The sequence below is a fragment of the Indicator indicator genome, chromosome 14 (genome assembly GCF_027791375.1).
Source record: "Indicator indicator isolate 239-I01 chromosome 14, UM_Iind_1.1, whole genome shotgun sequence".
NCBI classification, from domain to species: Eukaryota; Metazoa; Chordata; class Aves; order Piciformes; family Indicatoridae; genus Indicator; species Indicator indicator.
The window spans coordinates 9,522,848-9,545,377 of record NC_072023.1 but is presented as its reverse complement, the minus strand read 5'-3'; the positions used below and the strand labels follow the sequence as shown (position 1 = coordinate 9,545,377).

The 22,530-nt window shown below is 40.8% G+C and overlaps 1 protein-coding gene across 1 annotated transcript in view; it reads right to left on the bottom strand.

Annotated features, from left to right (window-relative positions):
* The window catches only part of MYH9 (myosin heavy chain 9), a 53,577-nt gene that overhangs the window by 17,921 nt on the left and 13,126 nt on the right, over nucleotides 1-22,530 (bottom strand). Inside the window, exons 3-17 of the mRNA XM_054386623.1 lie at nucleotides 19,826-19,853; nucleotides 19,460-19,553; nucleotides 14,234-14,326; nucleotides 13,454-13,517; nucleotides 12,584-12,682; nucleotides 11,603-11,746; nucleotides 9,419-9,514; nucleotides 8,310-8,428; nucleotides 7,102-7,254; nucleotides 5,183-5,356; nucleotides 4,237-4,410; nucleotides 3,569-3,683; nucleotides 1,031-1,224; nucleotides 621-742; nucleotides 196-265 (exon numbers count right to left, since the gene is read on the bottom strand). Of these exons, the coding sequence (XP_054242598.1) occupies nucleotides 196-265; nucleotides 621-742; nucleotides 1,031-1,224; nucleotides 3,569-3,683; nucleotides 4,237-4,410; nucleotides 5,183-5,356; nucleotides 7,102-7,254; nucleotides 8,310-8,428; nucleotides 9,419-9,514; nucleotides 11,603-11,746; nucleotides 12,584-12,682; nucleotides 13,454-13,517; nucleotides 14,234-14,326; nucleotides 19,460-19,553; nucleotides 19,826-19,853 (1,739 nt within the window). The remainder of the gene's footprint in view (nucleotides 1-195; nucleotides 266-620; nucleotides 743-1,030; nucleotides 1,225-3,568; nucleotides 3,684-4,236; nucleotides 4,411-5,182; nucleotides 5,357-7,101; nucleotides 7,255-8,309; nucleotides 8,429-9,418; nucleotides 9,515-11,602; nucleotides 11,747-12,583; nucleotides 12,683-13,453; nucleotides 13,518-14,233; nucleotides 14,327-19,459; nucleotides 19,554-19,825; nucleotides 19,854-22,530) is intronic.

Genomic DNA, 22,530 nt, shown 5'->3' with positions numbered 1-22,530 from the left:
GGATTACTGAACCTCATGCTAGTCAAAAGTCTCCATCTGCAAAGCCAAGAGAAAGCTTTTTGCAGCCTCCTTCTCTCAGACAAAACATTTGACTTTGGAATTTTGGTCTGTGAGTACAAGATATATTTAACATGCACAACTCCCATTTCCAAACCACATCCATAAAGTTTACTCAGAGTTTCTGGGATGGTTTACCATCAGCACACAAGCCTGCTTTCCATCCATAAATCCTTTGGGAATTGCATTTGGAGTTAAGATTTCATATCTGAAAAGGAGAAAGCATTAAGAATAGTTACACAGGTACAACAACAAAAGACAGTAATGCATTCCTATGTGATTATGAGCCTGACAGTCTGTGGTCTTGACAGAAGAAAAAAATTGCATCTCCAGACAACAGAGTATGAAGCAGCAGCCCTAGATGGGGTCCTCCATGCCTCAACTTACACACAAACTTCCTAGAGAAAGTCAAAGATGCTTTTGGGAGGCATTGTGCCAAGGAATACCCAGGGACAGATGTGCTGCCTTTGAAAACAGTGGCAATCCAGTCTCAATAGAACTTTGCACTTAGGTCTTTACTTTGCTAGAGTAAAGAGTGCTTCAGATTCTTTTCTAGGCCTTACCTTTGCCTGAATTCCTGGAATACAACTCTGTTGGGGAAACCTTGACGACAAATACGGATTCCCTCCAGCACTCCATTACAGCGAAGCTGGTCAAGGACCAAGTGGGGATCTAGTTTTCCAGCCTAGTGAGGGAAAAGTTTATTTTATAAATACCACAAAGCTTTTATACCCTGCTGCCTCCTCATTTTTGTAAAGCAGACAGTCTTTTTCCAGTTGGAAGCAACTGAAAACTTTCATGCCACCTTAAGAAAAACTGCAAAGTTCAGTCTCCAAAACCATGATATTTAGAGTCATTTAGGATGACCTTTAAAAGATACCCTGAGAGAACAGACCCTCTAAGATCTCTTGCAAAATCTAAGATAGCAACCCACATAAGACTGTATGGGCTGTACTGTTTTAACTGTCTTTACCTTTTTCTCATGGTTGGGGATAATGCAACGGACAAAGTTGGGGTTGGTGTTCCTCAAGGTAGCCATCAGCTTAGCCAGCTGTTCTTTGTAGAGCTGTCCCACTGTTCGGAACATACCCTTCCTGGTTTTAAAGGCCCCTGGCAGTGCAGTGTCTGACATACCAGCCACCTGATCCAGCCCAACAATACGGTCAACTAGAGAAAGCACAAGACAGAGTGTTAAAATGCTGTCACAAACAAAGGAAGCACTGGAATGTACAAAGAATATTTGGGTAGATCAGGATAAATGAGAGGAGCTGCGGGATCCTTTTTGCTTCGTCTCTACGACTCCTGTACAGAATTTGTGCAGGGATAGGAGCAGGAAGGAGAAAAAAAAAAGCAACGGCTCACTACAGGAAGTTTGAGTGATGGAGTCAAACTTACTCCCAAACATATTCTACTGATGCTCTGGATGGCAGCTCTGGAAGGGCAGTCTAAAAGTGAGTGTCAGATGATTCTGGTTGCTTGGGCTACAATGAAAAATCAACAAACCAAGAGTTCTAGCTGCTAGCCCAGCAGAGTCAACTATTAGTTAACTCTGACCCAGAAAAGGCCACAGTTAGAGAAGAAGCCCAGCTTCACGCTTGCATTACAGGCATAACTGCCATGACCAGTGATCAGAAAAGCCATTATCTACTTGTGAACTGAGCAAACATGGCAAAGGCATGACATCAAACCTCAAGATACCACTGTGAGTTACTTATGGAATACAAGTATTCTATGACAGAGAAAAAAACAATACTACTAGGAGAAAGTCGGAACTCCCTGCACCCCAACAGTTTCTCTGCTATGCCACAGTGATGTCCAAGCACCAATGAACCTATCATCTTGATGGGTGGACTCCATAGAACCTTTTTTTTCAATAGAAGGCAGCTAGATTTGAGAATAACAGGGACAAGAAGAAACTAAAGCATTACTTTTTCCCACTGGTCCTCTATACGGATATAAAAATTCACCCAACTGAAACCAACTGTATGACTGCGCATTTCCACACCCTCAGTTCATTTTTAGTTAGGGCTCAAGCTACTACTCCACTTTAACCTTAGTGGCTGACTGATGCCTGGCTCAGGCTCCCAATCCTCACTTCAGAAAATACATCAACTAGTGCTCAACAGGCTTCTGATTAAAAAACTTGTAAGTGAAATTCCTATAAAAGAAGGAACAAGAAAGGATACTCTGACGTACAGCCAATATTAATTTAGAACTGCTCACTTCTAGAACAGCTGTTAGAATAGGGTCAGGGCTGTCTTATCACAAAGAAAAGAAGGTTATGTTACTAGATGACATCACAGGGAAATCCACAGAAGAGTGTCCCAGATTGAGGCTGGAACAATCCTCTTAAAAATCTACATCAAGATAGCAAAAAGGACAATCACTTGCAACAGAAGATCCAGCTGAGAACAATAAATGAGCACTGATAAGCTGTGGTTCAGTTGACATTTTCAAGTCCAAAAGGAGCCTCACACAGCAAAGGCCTTGTTAAGCACAGGTAGCTGATGGCCATTTTTCATGCAGTACAAGTGCCTTTGCCAAACTAACTCCTTCAAATGATCAGGAGTCAAATCCCAATACGAGAATCAATGTTAAACTGGATTTCAGTTTAAACAGTCTTGGAAATCTTCCTTCCATATCGTGCAAGAAACAGCCTTGCTAGCTCTGCCTTCAAGCCAGGGATGTTGTCAAACACTGGTGCTGTTTGACAAATCATTGAGCTGCTTTCAGCTGTTCCTATTCAAGCCTTGCACCTGAATATGTCCATATTTTTCTTGCGTCTGCTCACAAGGTGAATTTTGCTTTTGTTTTGAAGTCCATGAGGAGCTACTAGCACAAAGCAGAGGAAATGAACAAGAAAGACAAGCAGGTATGAGGAAGGGACAAAGAGAAGTTAACGGAAGCATTTCTTGCATGGCTCTAGGATGCATTACACACATGACACGACAGCTGGGTTTCTCAGTCACCTGGTTCTAGATGAAGAATAGGAAAGTGTTGATAGAAATAGGCTCTCTGAACGTTCTGCATCTCTGCAACAGACAGAGACGTCAAAGAAAACTCACCACAGAAAGTGACAGCAACAGTCAGACTCAAAAGTAGATAAACCCAGAGGAGATAGAGTAAAATACTGAGCAACACTGCAGAAAGAACACACTAGAGTGAAAACAGATTCAACCTGAGATCTTGTGTCTGCGTGCTGCAGCCATGCAGGCTGCTGGGACCAGTGGTGCATTCATATTTTATCCTGGCATCCTTGGTTTCAAGAAATAATTGCTATTTATGCAGCAAGCTTAACCTAAGCTGATGCAAGTGAATCTTCCTCTTAAGTTCAAGTAAACTTTTAATGAAACACCATCATCTAAGTAAAGAATGTTCCAGATAATGCTCATCTTGCTGGCTTAGTCTTCAGGGAAAAAAGCAACACAGCTCATCACAGACTTTTGATGATCAAACAAACTCTTCCACATAAACCAAGAGAAAACAAATAAGATTAATTTTAATTACATACCATCTTTCCACAGCTCAGACACAAACTTATCCGACGACTGGTGAAGAAGAGTAGCAATGTTATCATTCAGTGGATCCATGTTCTTCATCAGCCATTCATCTGCTTTATAATCCACCTGGAGATGATGAACACATCAAGAAACTGAGGGGGGTGGGGGTGGATTTTTCTGCAGCACAAGATCCAACAAGATCCTACTAAGGCTATAAAAGTAGCACTGATGTTTGCACAACCAACAATAGGTTACTTAATCATTCTTGGATTTGCCATCTAAGCAAGCATACCTACAAACTTCAAACCCTAAGAAACAGCTGCATGTCCTGTTCTGTCATTACAGAGAATGGATTTGCAATGCTGATTTGCACCACCCAGAGCGTGACACAAAACAACTACATCATCACTTATGGTGAGTAAATCTTGATGTAAGGTTTCTGAAAATCACCTCCAATCTTACCAGGTCCCAGAGAACATATTTACAGAGCTATAACTTGTAGACAAATCCCCACAGGCCCTGTAACATCCATTGCAATGGAAAAACTTTGTGAAACCTTCCACTGGTTTCCCACAGGCAGCCATTTTGGTAAGTAGCCATTTCTAAGAAGCAATGGTTATTAGCATTAGAAAATGAAGCAGACATTCAAATGTTCACATTTTAGCTACTCATTTTTTACCTTGCCAGCATAATGTATGATACAGAAGTCAGCTTTGTCTTTCAGCTGTTTTGGCTTCTGAAATTTGGGGTGGGTGCCTTGTTCTTGTACAACTTTTTCCACAAAGCTTTTGTCTGTTGCTTTTGGGAACCAGCACTCTTCATCCAGCAGGGCCAGGATACCAGGAGGCCCAGCCTTCAAGAAAGGAAAGATCAAAATGTCATTAAATACACAACAAAGCCAACAATTAATACCTCTAGATAAAACAGGTACCTAAGTCTGATCACCATCACATTCACCTACTGCATAGTATCAGTTCACTACATCCATACTAATAGAAATTGGTATCAATTCTTCAAAATTCTCACTGGAATTTTAAAAGTTCTTATGAGGTCTCTCCCATGACATTTTTCTAGGTTCTTTTGCATGGAAAAAAATATTTTTTTTTCTTAACAGAAAGAACACTATATCACTGCTCTCCAAATATTCAGGAGCCTAACCACAGGAGATCATAGCAGAACATTTCACAAACTAGTCCTTACTATTGGAACATCTACTATGAAATTCCTGTTTCCAAGTTTCATTACAACAGAATGAAAGGAACTGAGATTCATAGCTTCTCATCACACTTATAGGTAGGTAAGAAGTTCATATTACTTGTGGAAAGCCACACATACATCTAGCACCATGCAGATCTACACAAATGAAGACAGTTCTGCTAGAGGAAGTGGCTAACTAGATCTATTTTCATGCAGCATTTCCTACAGAACTCATAGTGGCAGATTTATTGGCAACATACTTTCAGATCAAGTGGAAACTGATCATTTCTTCTTCTGAGCACACCACAGTGTCAGCAGAGGATTACAAAAGCTAGAAAGGCACTTTCCAGTCTGCAGGTAGAGGTTATGTGCTCGATGACAAAATTAGTGCAGCCACTTCCTGCTGCTCAATGGCAGAACAAACTTACAGGCTTCTCTATGAGGTCAATGCAGGGCTGCAGATCCAGGCCAAAGTCAATGAAATTCCACTCTATGCCCTCCCTCTGGTACTCCTCTTGCTCCAGGATGAACATGGTGTGGTTGAAGAGCTGCTGCAACTTTTCATTTGTGTAGTTAATACACAACTGCTCAAAGGAGTTCAGCTAATGAAAGAAAAGGTAGAAAGACGTTTGAACAGTTGATTCTGAAGACATACCTAGTATTGTCTTAGCATGAAAGACCACACTGAGTTCAGGAATTTCAGCTGGTGTTCTGTGTGGCATGGACACCCTTTGTCAGTAACCCCATTTGCTTATGAACTGACTTTCCTGTCACGTCCCACTGTATCACCGCTGCAATCCCCAGTGAAGTTTATAAACACTGTTCTTGAGACTTCACAAAAGAATGTTTAGTTGTAAACAACAGAAGAATTACTGCAGCTACTTAACACAGAAAAAATTCTGGTTTTCTCACAAACTCAGAGCTGGCAACTCCTCTTCCTAGAAAAGGAAGCAACAGAAGCCTGAAGACAAATTCCTAAGAGCATGTGGACTGGAAAGTCCCTTTTTAATCCTCATATATTAAATTAGAGTAAGGAAAGTGAGGGAAGTTTCTTTAACATCTACAGATCTTCAAACTGTAAGGACAAAGTTAATAGCTCATGTTGCATTTTCACGTTAGACCACAATTAAACATAAGGCATCTGCTTAAGAGAATGCTTCTGTTCTACTACTTGCATGTTTCAGTAATTCCTAACCATAGATTTCCACTCTTCTTTTCATGAGACCCAGCAATCATGAAACCAAAGGTAAAGTGATTTGGGGGGTGGAGGAAAACAAATTTTAAAAAAGCAACTTTTCTGTTTCTTAGTTTTCCATTTCATGAATAAATTAGTTTGATTTTGCAGCTGCACATGACAGCATAAGACAGGTTGATACGAGCTGCCTAGCTGGGATAATGGAGGATAGTTCTTTTCTGATGGTTGCTCCAGGCTTAGGAATAGACTTAATGGTTTCACCTAACAACTTATTGCCACCTATAGAGGGAGCTCCCACTTCCTCTCTCTTCAGTCTCTCCCTCAAATTTTCCTTCAGCTCGTCCCCTCCTAGATTTACCTTACATCAGTTTTTATGCTCAGATTCACCTTTACATAATGATTTAAAAGGGGAAAAAAAAATAGTTTCCACAGGGCTAGAGATGTGACCAGTACAAGCAGCTCCAGCCAGGAGCAGTAGAGGGATGGAGCAAGTCCACTCTTTCTCTGCATTAAGGAGCTGCTGTTAAATTCATTTAGTTTCATGTGAAACCACACTGTGATCTCCAATTTTCAGGCTTCTTGCAGAAAGCAGCACATATAGGTCAGACTTAATGCTGGATCAGATTTGATCTACGCTTATTTTGTCTTCTCCAAAACTCATTAGTAGGAAGAAGAAAGCATTTCTAACAATTTTTAATGATGCTAATAGGTTTCAGTGGGCCATCCCTTAAACCTTTTGGAACAGACTAATGGGACGTGAAATTTTACATCCAGTGGTAATCCATAACTCTACATGACATTTTAAAAGGCTTTTTTGTAGGCTAGCAAACTCTTAAGCTGTGAGCTATAAAGAACCCAAAACACCTGGAACTGTGAAATTAAAATAATTCTAATGCACAGGCCCAAAGGATCTAAGCACCAAAATATAAAGCAGTAAGACAAAACATCTGCAAAACTCATAAAATACTAAAGAATGAAGCTTAAGTTAATTAATAACTTACCTAACAGTTCACACCAGCAGAGATCTTAAAAACCAAAAGCAGAGTACACCTCCCTTCCAAAACGACACTGTTTCAGTTTTAAGCAATTCCCTTCAGTGGTCTTTGCTCCATGGTGAGCTGTGCTCAGTGCAAGGACCTGAGCCCTCCTTACCTCGAAAATCTCAAAGCCAGCAATGTCCAGGATTCCAATGAAGGACGCACCCTGCCGCTTGGTCTTATCCAGCGCCTTGTTGATGCGCATGACCAGCCAGCGGAACATCCGCTCGTAGGTGGCTTTAGCCAGCGCTTCAATGGCAAAGTCAGCCTGAGCAGACAGAAAGACAACGATGAGGAGTTACGCTACAATCCAATGGGAGGCACAGATTACACCATTTCAGCACCTCGTGGCCCAGCTCTTGCCCAAGATTGTCCCTCCATGACCCAACTCACTGAACAAGGCTCACTGCAGTTTTTTTTTCCCTGTGACAGGTAGATGGCACAGTGATACTCGGTAAACAAATAATTTGTCTTGCTAAATTAGTGTCAAAGCCAAACTTGAGGATCCTGCCTGTTGAAGAAACCAATGCCTGATACCCAAGAAGAACAAATTATGCCCAGTCACCTCCAAAGACCATAGCAACATAGTATGTTTCACAGGCACACAGAAAAGCATTTCAGTTCTTTCATAATTTAGGATTTGTGAAGCCAAATCTCTCCTATGCCACTACCCAGCCCGTGACTGATGTGTAGTAAGAAATGAAACATCAAAATGGTAAGGCAGTCTGTGATTACTTCTAGACTTCACACTCTTCACAATCCCTTCCATGTTATGAGGGTATGTTTATTAATCCTAAGAATGTGTTCATAAAGCAGTCATGCAGTGAGTAAGCACAGGGGCTTTGCTCCATTCAGGAAGCTGCTAACTCCTAGGTCAGGTTTCATTTAGAGCACAATCTGATCCAAAAGTGGTAAAAGAATTTACAGTCAGTTTCAAGGGTAAGCAGCAAATTCTCCCACCCTAGTGGCTGACTTACTCAAGAATGGTGCTTTCTGCATTACGGTAGCTGGAAAATATCATCCTTGCATACCACACTGAAGGAAATTACTCCCCTGGGACAGTCAGTCACCAAAATCAGGGGAGCTGCATTCTTGTTTTGTCTTCAGATAAGAAAAGCTGCTGCAAGGGGAGGGGGATTTCTGCATATATGGATCAAGTAAGCAAATACTAGAAGCAAGATGTACGCTACATAATTCACGTGTGGCTGCCATACTCTGCAGCCATAAAGATGGTTGTTAAATGCTACAGAAACCTCCACTGCATTCATTAGCTTTGTGGAGGCAAGACTAAAGACTGAAGCTCCATTCTTAGAGAATGCATACCTGCTCTTTGGTCTGAGCTTTCTGCACATAATCTCGCCCAACTTTGATGCGAGGAGTCAGGATACCTCTAGTGAAATCCGTCACATTGATACCCAAAAGATGAGACACTTTCTGAGCAGCTAAAGATGGTAAAATAAAGTAAAAAAAAAAAAAAACCCACAACATTTTAGTTTTCTTACAGAAAGCAAGAGAAAAAAAAATAAAAACATTCCTGCAACTGCCTTCCCAACCGAAAATTCCCCTCAATGCTCTTGCAACACATACTACAGGTTGAGTTTCTCCAGAAGCCATAAAAGTAAATTTGAAGCAATACTCTCATACCACTAAGTCATGACACAGGAGCTTTAAAGTTCATAGTCTGTAATCAATTTAAAGATACATCAAGAAACAGACTTCTTGAGCTAATTGTTCTGTCTGCATCTCCTGATTAGTCTTTAAGGCAATTCTCTATTTCGGATTCAAGATCTAAACCCCAAATTGTTTACTCTCCTCCCACAAATGCCATTTAGAATGCATTTTCCATAACAATAATAGCCAAAAATGTAAGTGCCTGAAGATAAATTGGCAACTGTAATGAAGGTCTAAGAGCTGTCTTCCAACAGATAGCCTACTGCCATGCGAAAAATGGGATTATTTACACATGCAACAATGGGCAGTGCAATTAGAATAGGTACACACACTTTATGCTGACCACAAAGCTATCCACCTCACTCTTGCAGTTACAAGTCTGCCTACAGAGTCAGCAAAGAACATTCCTTAGAGTCTGATAGTAGAGATTGGTGGGAGCAATCATTCCTAGCTTGGTTAAAACACACACACTACATATTCCAGTAATCCTTGTCATCTGGTCATCACATGTACTTCCTGCCTAGCCCTGTCACAAGAGCAGTGCCACATTCCTGCCCACGGATGGCTGCAAGCACAGGCCTGGCCAAACAGCATACATTTGTGTGAGGGAGCGTGCCAGCTCCTTTGACAAATAATTCACCTGGTAGAAAAACAGGACTCCAGCATTCTCTAGACACTAATATATTCTCCTACTTGCAAGAATCTCCTGGAGGTGTTTTTTCCTGCATTTTTCTTTGGAGGCAGGGAAAAAGATTGGTTACCTGTATTGTCTGGCATGGAGGCTTGGTCTGTATTACGCTCCTTTTTGAAGACTATGTTGCCAAGTTGAAGAACACCTGAGATAACCTTCAGCAGACCTTTTAAAATAACAGTAACGGCTTAGAGTCAGACATCACCAAAAGCCCCAGTATGACTCAGTTACTTTTCCTAACATGGTTAAGAGGCCCTCCTCAACTTTCCTAAGATCTTTATGGAATCTGGAAAAACCTCAAGGAATTCCTCTATATGACTCCCATTCAGGACACAGGACTTTACCTGTCCCACCTATGCAAGACTAGACAGTCTGGAAATGTACCCATTCTTGACATCACTTCAATAAAGGGGGAAACAGGACTGAGGGCAACACCACTGTATATAATCTATATTTTTTTGATAAAATATTATTTTTTAGAGGGCAAAAATTCACTATTTCCCTCAATGACTACTGTTAAACAGGCAAGAGACAGTTACTAAGAGTACAAACCAATTAAGAGAAGGAAGATTCTGTTCCTTTAACCCTCTATCACTTTCATCCCCCTGATCAAGGTCTGTAGTCTATACAGGCATGTTATAATGTATGAAGAGCAGCAGGATGTTGCTGAAAGTGCCTATACCATAACTATGACTAATTATACACTGAAGCACCCCACCCCTTGCTAATGATATATTCATACTCTTTGAATGGTGCACATCACAACAGCAGAATCAGATACCAGGGGAGAAAGACATTTTTCAGTGCCATAACATCAATTCAATTTTCAGCCAAAGCTCATTCCATTGCAAGCTTCTAGCTGCCTTGAGCAAAATAAGCTTCTGGTCACTTGCAGGTCACTTTTTCATCCCCTAATTTCTATCTGTTACAGAAACACTTGTTTTAAAACAGTATCCCTTTAAGCAGAGCAAACAAAGGCTGCATATATGGCACATCAAGACTAACAGAAAAGAAACACATAACAATGCTGCTAGGAACATACAAAATTCAGGTCAGCTACTCTATGTAGCCTATGAAGAACCTGAGTGCACTTCATATTTTCAACAGAGTGTAAAACACTAAAGCTATCCTTGCTGTAGTGGCTGGAACCAATAGCTCATCTATGTGACAGCAAAGACATGCCCCAGAGCATACATTAAAAGCCCAACTCAAAAAACATCACAGCAGGACACCCTGACAATAAATTAGGCTACCAATTCTTTTCTTTGATTTAGGAACATTTCTCTTCACCTCCACACAGCTGTTTCAGTCTCAAATGATTCAGGATTTCAAGAAGTATATTAAACTGTGGATAACAACCATTTGGATTTATAGCAGGCTGCATTGTGAAGAGCAATAGTTAAGACAGACACTCATTCCCTACAGCCACAAGAGCTGCAGCTCTGAGCAGAGGAAGTGGTGACCTTGAGCCACCACAGATGCTTGCTTCAGTGTAGAGAATAAATTGTCCTACTTTTAGAAGGCCTTATACATTTAGAAACAGATTTTGCAGAGCACTGGTTCCCAAGGCAGATCATGAATGAGGTAGCACAGAGCTCTGGTAGCACTGCAGTTTGTGCTGGCTGCATGCAGTTCTAGCTTCACTGTCACGGTACTGTGTTCCCAGAATCAAACAATATTAATTTCTGATCAGCAGTTCAGTGTTAAGCTAGAAAGAAAGCCTCTATGACCAGGCCATTCTCAAAGTACTAATCCAGCAATGGCTGGATTAGATACTTTAAAGCCACTGCTTAGGGATAGGGGGACCACACAAGCCATGCACTGCACAAGAGAATGAGGGAATTCTTGTATCTTAGATGTTTTATTCATAAACTGGATGTACAGTCCTCAGATAAGCAACAAGAATAGTAAACAGAAGCTTGTTTTCATTAGCTGCTTCACTTCTAACCCTAACTGTGTAAACTGAAACTGTATTAGTAGGTCCTGAGGTGGGTCACTCCAAAGCCACTGTTCACTTTGGGGTGGTGAGTGGGAAATGGACAGCAGACAAAACAAAAATCAACAAAACCTCAAAAAATCCCCACAAAAAAACCAAACAAAAAAAAAAACTAAAACCAAAACAACTCCCCAACACCAGCAAAGAAACCAAACCCACAAAAACCACCCCAAAGAACAACAACAATAAACTAGAACAAAAAGACTCCAGATATATATGATCTGCTCTTTCATTCTAGGCTCTTCAGAGGATTCATACCTATCTGCTCTTCATCTGGGATGCCCATGATCTTCATTGCCTCCATGGTTTCCTGAAACATATCCTTGTCTTGCTGTCCTGGGATAGTAACATGACCATTGGAAAGGAAGCGATATTTGTTGTAAGGCTCCAGCAGCAGGTCAGCTAAGGAAAGAATTGGAAAAAAGTTATTATGGCTTTTGGGGTGTTTTTTAACATAGAAAACAAGTTGCCACTGAGTTCAAATTTCTGACTTGCATATGCTAGCAGGTGCTGGGTGAACCTGAGATTAAGCCCAGTTTTACTGCAGGCTGAACATTTAATGTATTTTAGATAAAACTGGAGGTTTTCTGCCCTACTTCTTCCTACCTGCTCCTCTGGCTACTGACCCAAAGCAGTGTCAATCACCATTACACCCTAAATCTATAAGCAGCAGGGATTAACTTGAAAAAAAATTTTCATTTCAGACACCTCGTTTGTTTCAGGTCAGGTGAAAGTTAGTTTATAGCTCTTGAAACAGTAGCAACTATGAGGAAAATCCTGTCCTTCTGCCCCTCCTCCAGATCAGTTTGCAGGTTTCACACATGAACCCTGATTACTAGACTGAGGTATTCAAGCTAAGCGTGCTAGGATCCTAGACTTCTAGAGCTTCTTCGGTGCTAGCAGCCTTGGTATATTCAGTTAAAGGCCAAGCAGGACCATTCCTGTACCAGAAGTGTTTACATCATGCGAGACAAGACTAAACATGGGACAGAGATCTAGATAAGGAAGGGCAGAGAGTCACTGCTGGCAAGGAGACAAGCGCAGGAAGGAACCAAAGCAGCAAGTTTTCAGGAACTGAGAAGTGCAGGGGGAGGGCAGAGGGAGGTATGAGTGTACAGAAGCAGCAGGGGAAGGGCAGAGCCATGAAACTATGAAGGAATAGGTCCTAGTCTACAAGCGTCTTGGATCCTCTGTCGTTGTGATAAGGGAAGCCTGTAACTACAACAAAATCACACTTACTCTTCAGATGCTCCCCTGCCCCAGACAGCAGGTAGTAAAAGATGTGGAAGGTTCTCTCCTCTTTGGCTTGACGAATTGCACGTGACTTCTCCAGCAGATCTTCAGAGAGTCAAGGCATATGGCAGGCCATACAAATCACTTCCTATTCTATTTTACAAGAGAAAACTTGTACCACCTGATGTTCTCATGTCCATGCACAGAGATATTGATTTAGCACTGATTTTCAGTCAATGTCCCAACGAGTTTCTTGTCTCAGTTCTGCCAGCTTCTGAATGATGGCTTTGATAAGAGATACTTAGCTGATAAAAACTAGAAAAATAGTGGCCATCCATCACTACTTGTCTTGTACAGAGTGAGAATGACTTTTAAAATTCCAAAGCTATTCATCTTACTGCTTCCACCTCAGCCTCCTAAGATTAGTATTCATTCATTCAGGAACAATTTCCACCATGATCACAAAGATCACGAAGTACTGGATTAAGAAGCATGACACTGCAACAGTAGTGCAAGCTGGGGCATGGGAGGTTCCATGTAAACATAAGGAAAAACTTTTTCACTGTGAGAGTGACAGAGCACTGGAACAGCCTGACCCTCTGTGCAGTCCTCTTCTCTGGAGACATTCAAAATCCACCTGGAGATGTTCCTGTGTGATCTGCTCTAGGTGGTCCTGCTCTGGCAGGGGGGGTTGGACTAGATAATCTCTCAAGATCACTTCCAGCACTTAACACTCTGTGATTGTGACAGTGATCATGCTAGCAGAAATTTAAGTGCTTCCTACCACTTTTGCAAACTGACAAACAAAATTAGGTACCATTCTTGCTACCTCTACAGCCTTTCACTTCTTCTTTCAGGTGGTTACAGAAAGGATACAGGTCTCAATATTGGCTCCAACAATGTAGCCGTTGACATCAAAGTTGATTCTGATGAACTTGCCCTAAGAGGAAAATAGCAGCATTAAAATTAGTATTCATTCTAGCTAGTAACAGCAGTAAATAGCAACAGCAAACCTTCTCTTTAAGCCAGGAAAAAAAACTTCAGAACAGGTCAGGCAGGTTTTAGGTAAAACGTAAGGTCAGCCAATAGGCAATGCCTACTGATCATGACAGTGATTTAACAAACAAGACACCACTTGGAAACATTTCTAACCTTTAAACAGCTTACCATTCAGTATACATTTCCCACAGCAAGGTCCCTTCAGTTTCATGTGGTATATAATTTAGACAGTTCTACCTCCCTCAGTATTAGCTTTAACCATTCTCACTCATTCTCAGTCCCAGCTCTAGCTCTCCCATTTGCCTCTCAGATGCTGTCCATTGCTCTCCAGAGATGAATAATGAGTCCTTATCTGGTCCTTATTCTCTAAATATTCTCTAAATAAGGACCAGTGTTTGCTCTCCAGGATAAAACTGACTGTAATAAACTTACAATAAATACTGGCATAGATGATCCTGGCACAGGGTCAGCTTCATTTCAGAGACCTATCTGGTCTATTCTGAATAATTCAATGAATAAAATTCACTTCCCAGATTAACCTGAGGAAAATCACTCACAGTTGTCCTATCTTTGGCAGCAATTTACCCTGAAGTAGAACTATGTCCTTCCTCCGGAAAACGTTGACTACTGGCACCCATGGCAGATAGTAATACTCACAAATCTTGATGAGTTGTCATTCTTCACTGTCTTGGCATTTCCAAAGGCCTCCAGGATGGGATTAGCCTGGAGCAACTGTCTCTCAAGTTCTCCCTAAAGAGAAACCAGAAATTAATAAAATAGGTAGCCATTCACTGCACTAACCTTGGGTCAAACCAGCGCTGAAGTTTCAATTCACACTAGCTTGGCATCTGTTGTAGAGAAACCACATTAAACCTTAGGAGATGACCCCCTTAAACCTTCAAAAGAGACTTGTTAGTTATCAGAACAAAACATTCACAAATGAACCTTATTCCCTTCCTCAATACAAGAGCATCTCAGTGATGTCTTTCTGTTAACAAGAAACCATTTAAAGCCACTTGGCCGTAATACCCCATGGACTTCCCATGATCCAAGTGACAATTTGTACCATCCACGATCATGACCTCATCCCAGAAGTGTCTTGCCATCCAGGTTGAAGAGTGAGGAAAGTCCTGTCTTGCTATTGCAAGATAGCCCTGAACTCTGCTAGTAATAGGTTAAAAAGTTAGTCTGAAAAAGTCTAATGTTTAAAAAAAACCAAAACAAAATAAAACAAAAAGCTTGCACTAAAGGTCCACATATTCCAAACAAGGAAAACCTCCCTTCTAAGGAGGCACATGAAAAGAGGCTCAGTGGTATCCCACAAACTGCATGATCACTTGCATTCTACTGCCATATTCACATGCTCCTCCCCTCAAGGAACACAAAATGCTGGAGCTGTAGAAAAAGAAAATTCAGAACCTTTACCCCTGCCAAGTACCAGACCACTGGAGCATATACACCCTTTTCTGCAGGCTCTAGATAGATCCCTGTCTATTTTTAAAAACGACTTGTCCTCTGTGCTTAAAGCATGGAGTCCTATATATTACCTAAAAAGCTTATAGAGACGGAAAATGAGAGTTTAATGCTTCTGTTATTAGTAAGTACTCAAAAATTCCTGTGTTCCACTTGCGAGAACTGGAATTTATGGACAAATTATTGAAGGGTATTTCTAAAGGAAAATTGTTGCCATTCATTCTCCAAGTGCATTATGAAACAAATTAGTCCTTATACAATCTCTCTAAAAATACATGCAATGAAAGAAAAAAAAAAAGGTGGAAAATACAGGAGAAACTGTACAAAGAACTACAAGTCTTTATTTCTTAATTCCACAGTCATCTCACTTCCTGCTTGCAAAGTGCAAGGCCAGTCAAGCCCCCCAGTCCCTGTAAAACTGCACATATACAGGAGAGGCAGGTGCTGCAAGCACTTTGTTTCACTGCAAAGTATATATAAAAAGGGGGCTAGCCCTGGGAATGGAACCTGATCTGGGACATCATAACAGAGCCAGCATGTGGCTTTGAAAGGAGAAAAATCTTCAAACTAAGGTTCAGTTTTTGAAACTCTATGGCAGTGACATTTCCTCTCCTATTCTGGCACAGAAGTTGGAACACTCTTCCATCACCCATTCCTTCTCCCCATCTAGCAGTGAAGTCCTAGGCCTTTGTGGTTGCCACCTGTTACTATGCAAGTGAGATGCCAGTGACATGGCATTTCAATCCAACTATGGAAGAAGGAGGTTAGAAAACAGCTCATTTTTCACTCTAAACATAAGGCAAATCTATTTTAATTATTTGGCTAAAAATAGAACTAAGGTCACGCTCAACTATACCATGATCAACATGTTGTACATTGATACTACAGACCCTCCTGTTATTTAGTACCTCAGGATGAAAATGTCATTAGTGCACACAGATGTCAGGAAACTGTAGTTTAGAGATTAGTAGTCACTTGAAACCATCAACATAGCAATCAATACACGCAGAGAATGCCAGCTCAGGCTTACAGTAACATAAAGCTGTGGGGAAAGGGAAACACTAAGGAGCTGATCAAGTCAGTCTCATCTCTCATGATTTGCCTTAGTACCACCATACAGTAGGAAGATCAAGTCCTCAGCATGTCATGGCAATGGTGTATAGGACTAAAAGGTTGCCATTACTGTAATGTATTCACTCCTCACTGTACCCTGCCTTTGTTTAAAAAGGTGATCCCATTATCCTCTAAATTTTTGGGAAGTTTGAGTGGAGTTTGTTTTACCTTAAATTTTAATAGACTGTTTTCCCTGAAGGAAGAGACTTCACTATTATTACATAACAAGTAATTCTGCAAAACCAAACCAGTACAACATAGAGCTGTCCATCACAAGCTTTCTAGAAATTCTACAGTTCTTATCATTAAAATGCTGCCAATTTTCTGACATCTGTAACTGCCATTCCTTGACCTGAAGGAAATTTAATACTTGGTATGCATCTCAAGTATGTACAATATTCCTCATGAAAATAGAAGCAACTGCAGCCACTGGATCTGTTAGCCTGTGGTTGGGCAATACACACTCTTTAATATGCTCTCTTTCTACTGCTCTGAAGTTACAGTGATAATTTAAGGCAACCAAAATCTTTGCTATCTTGTACTCCGAGCTTTTTTCATCTTTCTGTAATCATTTCTATGCAAGGCAGAGGTTTTTCCAGCCATTCATTCTTCAGGAAGTATGGAGAAAGGCAGATAGAAATCACAGCTAGTTTTAACAGCATGCAATTTTAAAACACAAAAGACAGGGGAGAGTATTTGAGGGCTTGCTTTGTTTTGGTGGGTTTTTTGTTGTTTCGGGTTTTACACTTTAGGGATTCACTTTTTTGTTCTTCTCTGCACTCATGTGAGAGATTCTCAAATAACTGAATCCCAACAACAGCGAGTTGGATGGGGGAGGGAGAAAGACCATCAGTAACCTAACCTTCATTCCAGATGTTTAAGCATTAGCAACTATTATTTCTGATTTATAACGAATAATGAATTTCTGATAAGCTGCAACATTCTCATCTTGAGATAACTACTACCTGATTTAAGAAATCAGTAGAGAAGCAGAGACTACAGATGGGAAAACATCAATTCCCATAAATAAAGTTTATACAAATTTTTAAAGTGTATATATAATCAGATTCAGTAGGCAGCCTTACTGTGCTTAGTAGTCACACCGTTCAGTTTGAGGCTACTTAGCTGAATATACTAATGCACTGAGATCATTGGAAGGTGCCACAACCTCCAAAACAAGAGAGCTACAAGTGAAGAACATGCTTTTGAAAACTCTGATACTGGAAAAATAGGGGTTTGCATCCAAAACTTCTAATAGCTAACAGTCAAAAAAATTTTGTTGGGAGATAAAGCACCACTACTTTCTATGTTATCACTGGTTAAGTTCTATGCCACGTCTTGCAGCATGAAGACTCAATACTATTGTATTCTACCTAGAGAAAAAGCATCTGCCCTGATCAGCATACCCAAGATCCTCAAAAAATTTAACATATTTATCTTTGTAAACTCTTCTAACCTAGTTCCAAGTTCAAGATTTGTAAAGATTTTGTTGTGTAGACCACTCATCTTTAACATTTAGAGACTTCAGTTCTAAACTCTCTCTAGCAAGGCCAGTGCTACTGTTTAGTCACAAAACTGGAACAAAATGTGAGCTGGGGGACTTTTGGAAGAATCAAAACTGGGGGAGGGGAGGCATTTTTTTTTAATTAAATTAAAAAATAAAATCAAACTTGAGCAAATCACTAACCAGTCCAGCTTAAGAATGTTTTAGTCACCTAAGCAGACTGTCTTGCTTTAGTAGTACAAATCTTCTCCAGGACAAGCAGTGGAAGAATACTTAACTCAATCCCGTGATTCTATTTTCCACACTTAAAAAAAGAAAGAAAGAAGGAGAATGTTTCTAAATACAGCTACTGACAGACCACGGAAAAACCCTTCATATGTCTGAAAGTTTGGCACATAGTTTTGTTTTTTTTTTTTGGTTGGATTCCAGAAGTCACTTATTACAGTGTATGCACACATAATATGCATGTGTGCAGAGATGCCTTCTTATTCACATACTCTACATGCATAAGACATGCCTACACATTAAGCTACTATAGGAAAACTCTTGTGTAGAGATACAGCAGACACGTTTGGCATCTGGCTTTCATTACACAGCTCACCAGTGAACATTTCCACCGTGTTCAGCTCTGGCTAACAAGCTCATAGTCTTGGAACACCCTGTCTGCAGAGCAGCCTTGCCCGCAACATTTCTTTGCAACCTGCAGCCACATCTCACTGCAGGGAACAGAAAGCTAAACACCTAACTACATTCATCTTACTAGGGACCCCACACAGACTGGATGCTTAGGCTTCTGGAAAAGCCTGGTCCAGTCCTATTGCCCTGGAGGAATACTTCTCAAATGGTGTATCTAGGAAAATCCTGCAAGAGAAACCTTAAATACAAAGTAGTCTTGAGCACAGAACGAGTATTCTTGATACTACTTCAGTCTGCAGTTGAACATCCTCACAAAAAAAGATTACTGTGCACCACACACAAAAAAAAAAAAAGGAAAAAAAAAAGAAATGTGAATTGTCTATGGATTTGGTTTAGCTGCAGAAAGTGATATTGGTGTGGAGTGAAAAGCTGCTCAAAAAAATCACACAATGGGACAGAAAAGGCATTCCTGGTGCAGAACGTGCAGTAAACGTGCAGCTCACCTACGAGGACACAACTGACGAATTCGGCAAAAGTCCATCGGGGGAGAGGGAAGGGGAAAAAAATATAAGTGAGACATCTTTAAAGTCCTTCCACCATCACCACCACCCTCCTTTCTCTTTTGTGTGCTGCTAACGCTTGGCTTTTTTCCACCCCTTTAATGTTTTGCTATAATTTCAAAGCTGTCAGCTGAGGTCCACTAGCCTATCACTGTATTCTCTACTTCTGAGACAGTCTAACAGCCAGACCTAACCTATAAAGGAACAGGAGGAGACAACTCCTCCATGGAAAGATCAGTTTTTAATTGCCTAGACCGGTTATAAGCAACACATCCATGTGAAAAGATCAGTATGGGTGATGCTTCATTTTTAGTGTCTCTTGCCCATGCACTTGCCCACAAAACCAAGAGATTGTGGATGAATTTATCCCCCCTACAGGTCCACCAAATTCAAAGGAGTTATGACTTCAAACAACATTCCCTGGCTTGCAATTTTTAACAAACTAACATTTTATAGTTCGCTGTCCTGCTCAGTCCCCTGACAGATGTTAGTATCTAGGCTTTTATTGAGCAATACGATTTTCACCAATATCAGCCAATGTGTATTTGTTGTCCAAACTCAGCACAGCAATCAAGCATCCTTAAACCTAGGTCTTACCTGGTCTTTTTTAGACTTGTGAGAGGAAGCCACATGAGCCAGATACTGAATGACCTTCTTGGTGTTCTCTGTTTTGCCAGCTCCAGATTCACCCCTGGAAAGAAAATCTGCAATTCATTCACAAACAAGATGTAGGGGGACATACTCCTATTTCTAACCTCAAAAAAGGCTACAGAGCTCCTTAACTGCATCCTGGCCATTGCAGCACCTCCCTCAAAACCAAGAAAAAACATGTTCTACTGGCAAGCAGTAGCGGTGTAGCTGATAAACCCACCCCCAGCACTTACATTTAAGGAAGTCCTCCAAACAAGAACTTAAGAACACAAACTCTGACATCCACACAAGCTGACAACAGTAAATACTCACGTGCAAAGGATGGACTGATCCTCTCGATCTAGAATAAAATAAAAAATAAAAAGTAGTCAGACAAAGAGTCTAAAATTACATTTCTGTAACAGAAAAACTGACACTAAAGACAACCAGGAGCTAGCAAACTCTGCCAAGTATCTTGAGAAATATGGCCAGGTAACCCCCCTCCCTTGGCAACAGACTCTAATTTCTCACCACACACCAAAGCATAATTGTACCATAGCAACTTATTTTCTTCATCCAGAAAGAAAATTGTTTATAGAAAAATTGTAATGCAAACAACACAGAAGCCTCCCACTGAAGGTTTCTTTACCACAGATCTACAGCCTGATGTACATGTAGTTGTTCTTCAGTTCCCCTCCTCTATCATAATGGGTCCTTACTGACTTAGAGAAGTTATCAGCAGAACAGTGGAAACAGAAGAGGGAAGGGAGAAGTGGGACAACAACTGCTGCAAATCCCAAAGTGCAAAGCCTCACATCAAACAGAGGCTTTCATCCCCAAAACAAACACTGGGAGTGCAGTGAGACCTTTTTGTTATTTATTCTGTACAGAATGGACTTGGAAACTACAATACTGAGCAGCAGCCTAAGTCTTATACAGCTGGTTTGTTTGTGGCACCATCCTCTAGAGTACTAACACAGCAGCAGGTAACAGTAGAAACCTATTCTTTTTCATGTTGACATACCAGTAGGCATACTAATTCCTGTGTTCAGCTCCCAGCTGTGGATGATAATATCTTTTTAGTTACAGAACTTATTTCATCCAGCCTATCCATCACTATCTTTTCCCACATCTTTAACCTCCTTTCAGCTTTTGCTATGATTCCTTATGAGTCCTGCCTAGTCCTTCCACCATGCCTTCATCCCACCACTACTCCAACACTTGCGTGTGAACCCCATGTCCGCCTTGATTTCATCTTTTATCCATTCCTCCACTCTGTGCTCCCCCTCTCAGTCTGTATCCCATTCCTCCCCCATGACACCAGGAACCTTCTGGGTGCACAGGGCAGACTGGAGAGTGCTTGTGCCTGTACCACAACAGCCTTAGTGTTTTGTAGCTATCACACGGGCAGCAAGACCTTTTCAGACATGGAATGGACTTGGGAAGAGCAAGTGATTCATAGACAGTCCCCAGGAGCTATTGAGGCACTCACAGAATAGACTGCACCACCAAACTCAGAAAAACTTTAGTTTGTCAGTTATCCATTTGGTCATGGTTTTCTGGGTTTGATTGCAGTTGGTTTGGTTTCGGGAGTTTTTTTGCCTAAGATCAGTAAGAGAGGACTACCTGATCACCTTGTCTGAGAACCTCAGTAACAAAACTGTTAAATTTCATCCAGTTATTGTCAAAGAATCATAGAATGGCTTGGGTTGGAAGACATCTTAAAGATTATCTATTTCTAACCCTACTGCCAAGGGCAGGGACACCTTCCACTAGATCAGGTTGCTCAAAGTCCCATCCAACCTGGTCTTTTTTTTTTTCCACACTGAGCCCCAATTTTGTGTTGGACTGAAGTTTAAAGAGAGAAAGAAAGTCTCAAACATCCATGAGAGTATACAATTCACTGGAATGTTCTAATAAATTATTTCAGCAATTAGTAACCTTCACCAGTATGTTTATCTGGATCTGACTGTTTCCATATTTTAGCTACTGGTTCTTTCTATTCCTTTCCCTGGTAGCTTAGAGAGATCTTAAGTGCACTCAGTATTCTCCCTACCAGAGAATACTTGACAATATAACTGAGTTACTATTCAAGTTGCTTTGTACAAGATAAAAGAGATTCAGCTACAATTAGGGAAGGCTTTATAGTCATGTAAGTATTCAAGTACCTGAAATAATTTTCCACACCCTTAAACACTGTGAATTTAGCATTTCAGTCCTAACATCATGAATGTCATATTGATACAGAAAAATCTCCTATAAACTCACTTTACAGAGAAAGAAAGAAGTATATCCAGCCTTGGACACATTTTCATCAAGTAAGGACAGCACACACCAAATCTGAGATTCTACATTAAGTTATTCTGAAGCCAGTAATGGGAACATTAGATCAACACATGAGAGATAGGCAACTTCTGCTCTTAAATTTCTTTACTGTATGCAGATGAGCACAAAAAAAAAGAGGAAAATAATCTGCTTTATTCCTGTTAACACTGTTCTCAAAAAGATCTGGAAGGAAAGAAGCAGAGGAAAATCATCACTCAAATGGTTTTAGCCCAACAAATTCTTAAGCATTCCAAACTAGATACTGCAGCTCCACTAGCACTGCATATTAATTTTTTCAAATGTTACATTTCATTCATTGCTGTAAAGATATGCACCCTTTTTTGCTGAGGGTCAGGCTGAGTAGATGTTAGGGCAGCTCAGAAGGCCTCACTCATTAAAGGTTCCCACTGGGTCAGCAGGCACACACCTGTGGCACAGCCCTGTGAGTGACTGGGCACTTGGAGGGTGGATCAGGGGAATAACTAATGACTCATTTACAGACTGCCTAAGGAAATGTATTCTTTGGTAGTGGGACACCTGGGTGCAATTCTCTATCACAAAGCAACTGTGTGAAAGGGTAAGGTTGTGCCTCTGAATAACATTTGACTTTGAGAAGCTTGACTACAAACACACAGGTTATACTCAAATTCAGCTACTACAGAGGCTTTTCTAAGAAACCAATCTGAGAGATGAGGGGGAGGCTGGTAGAAGAA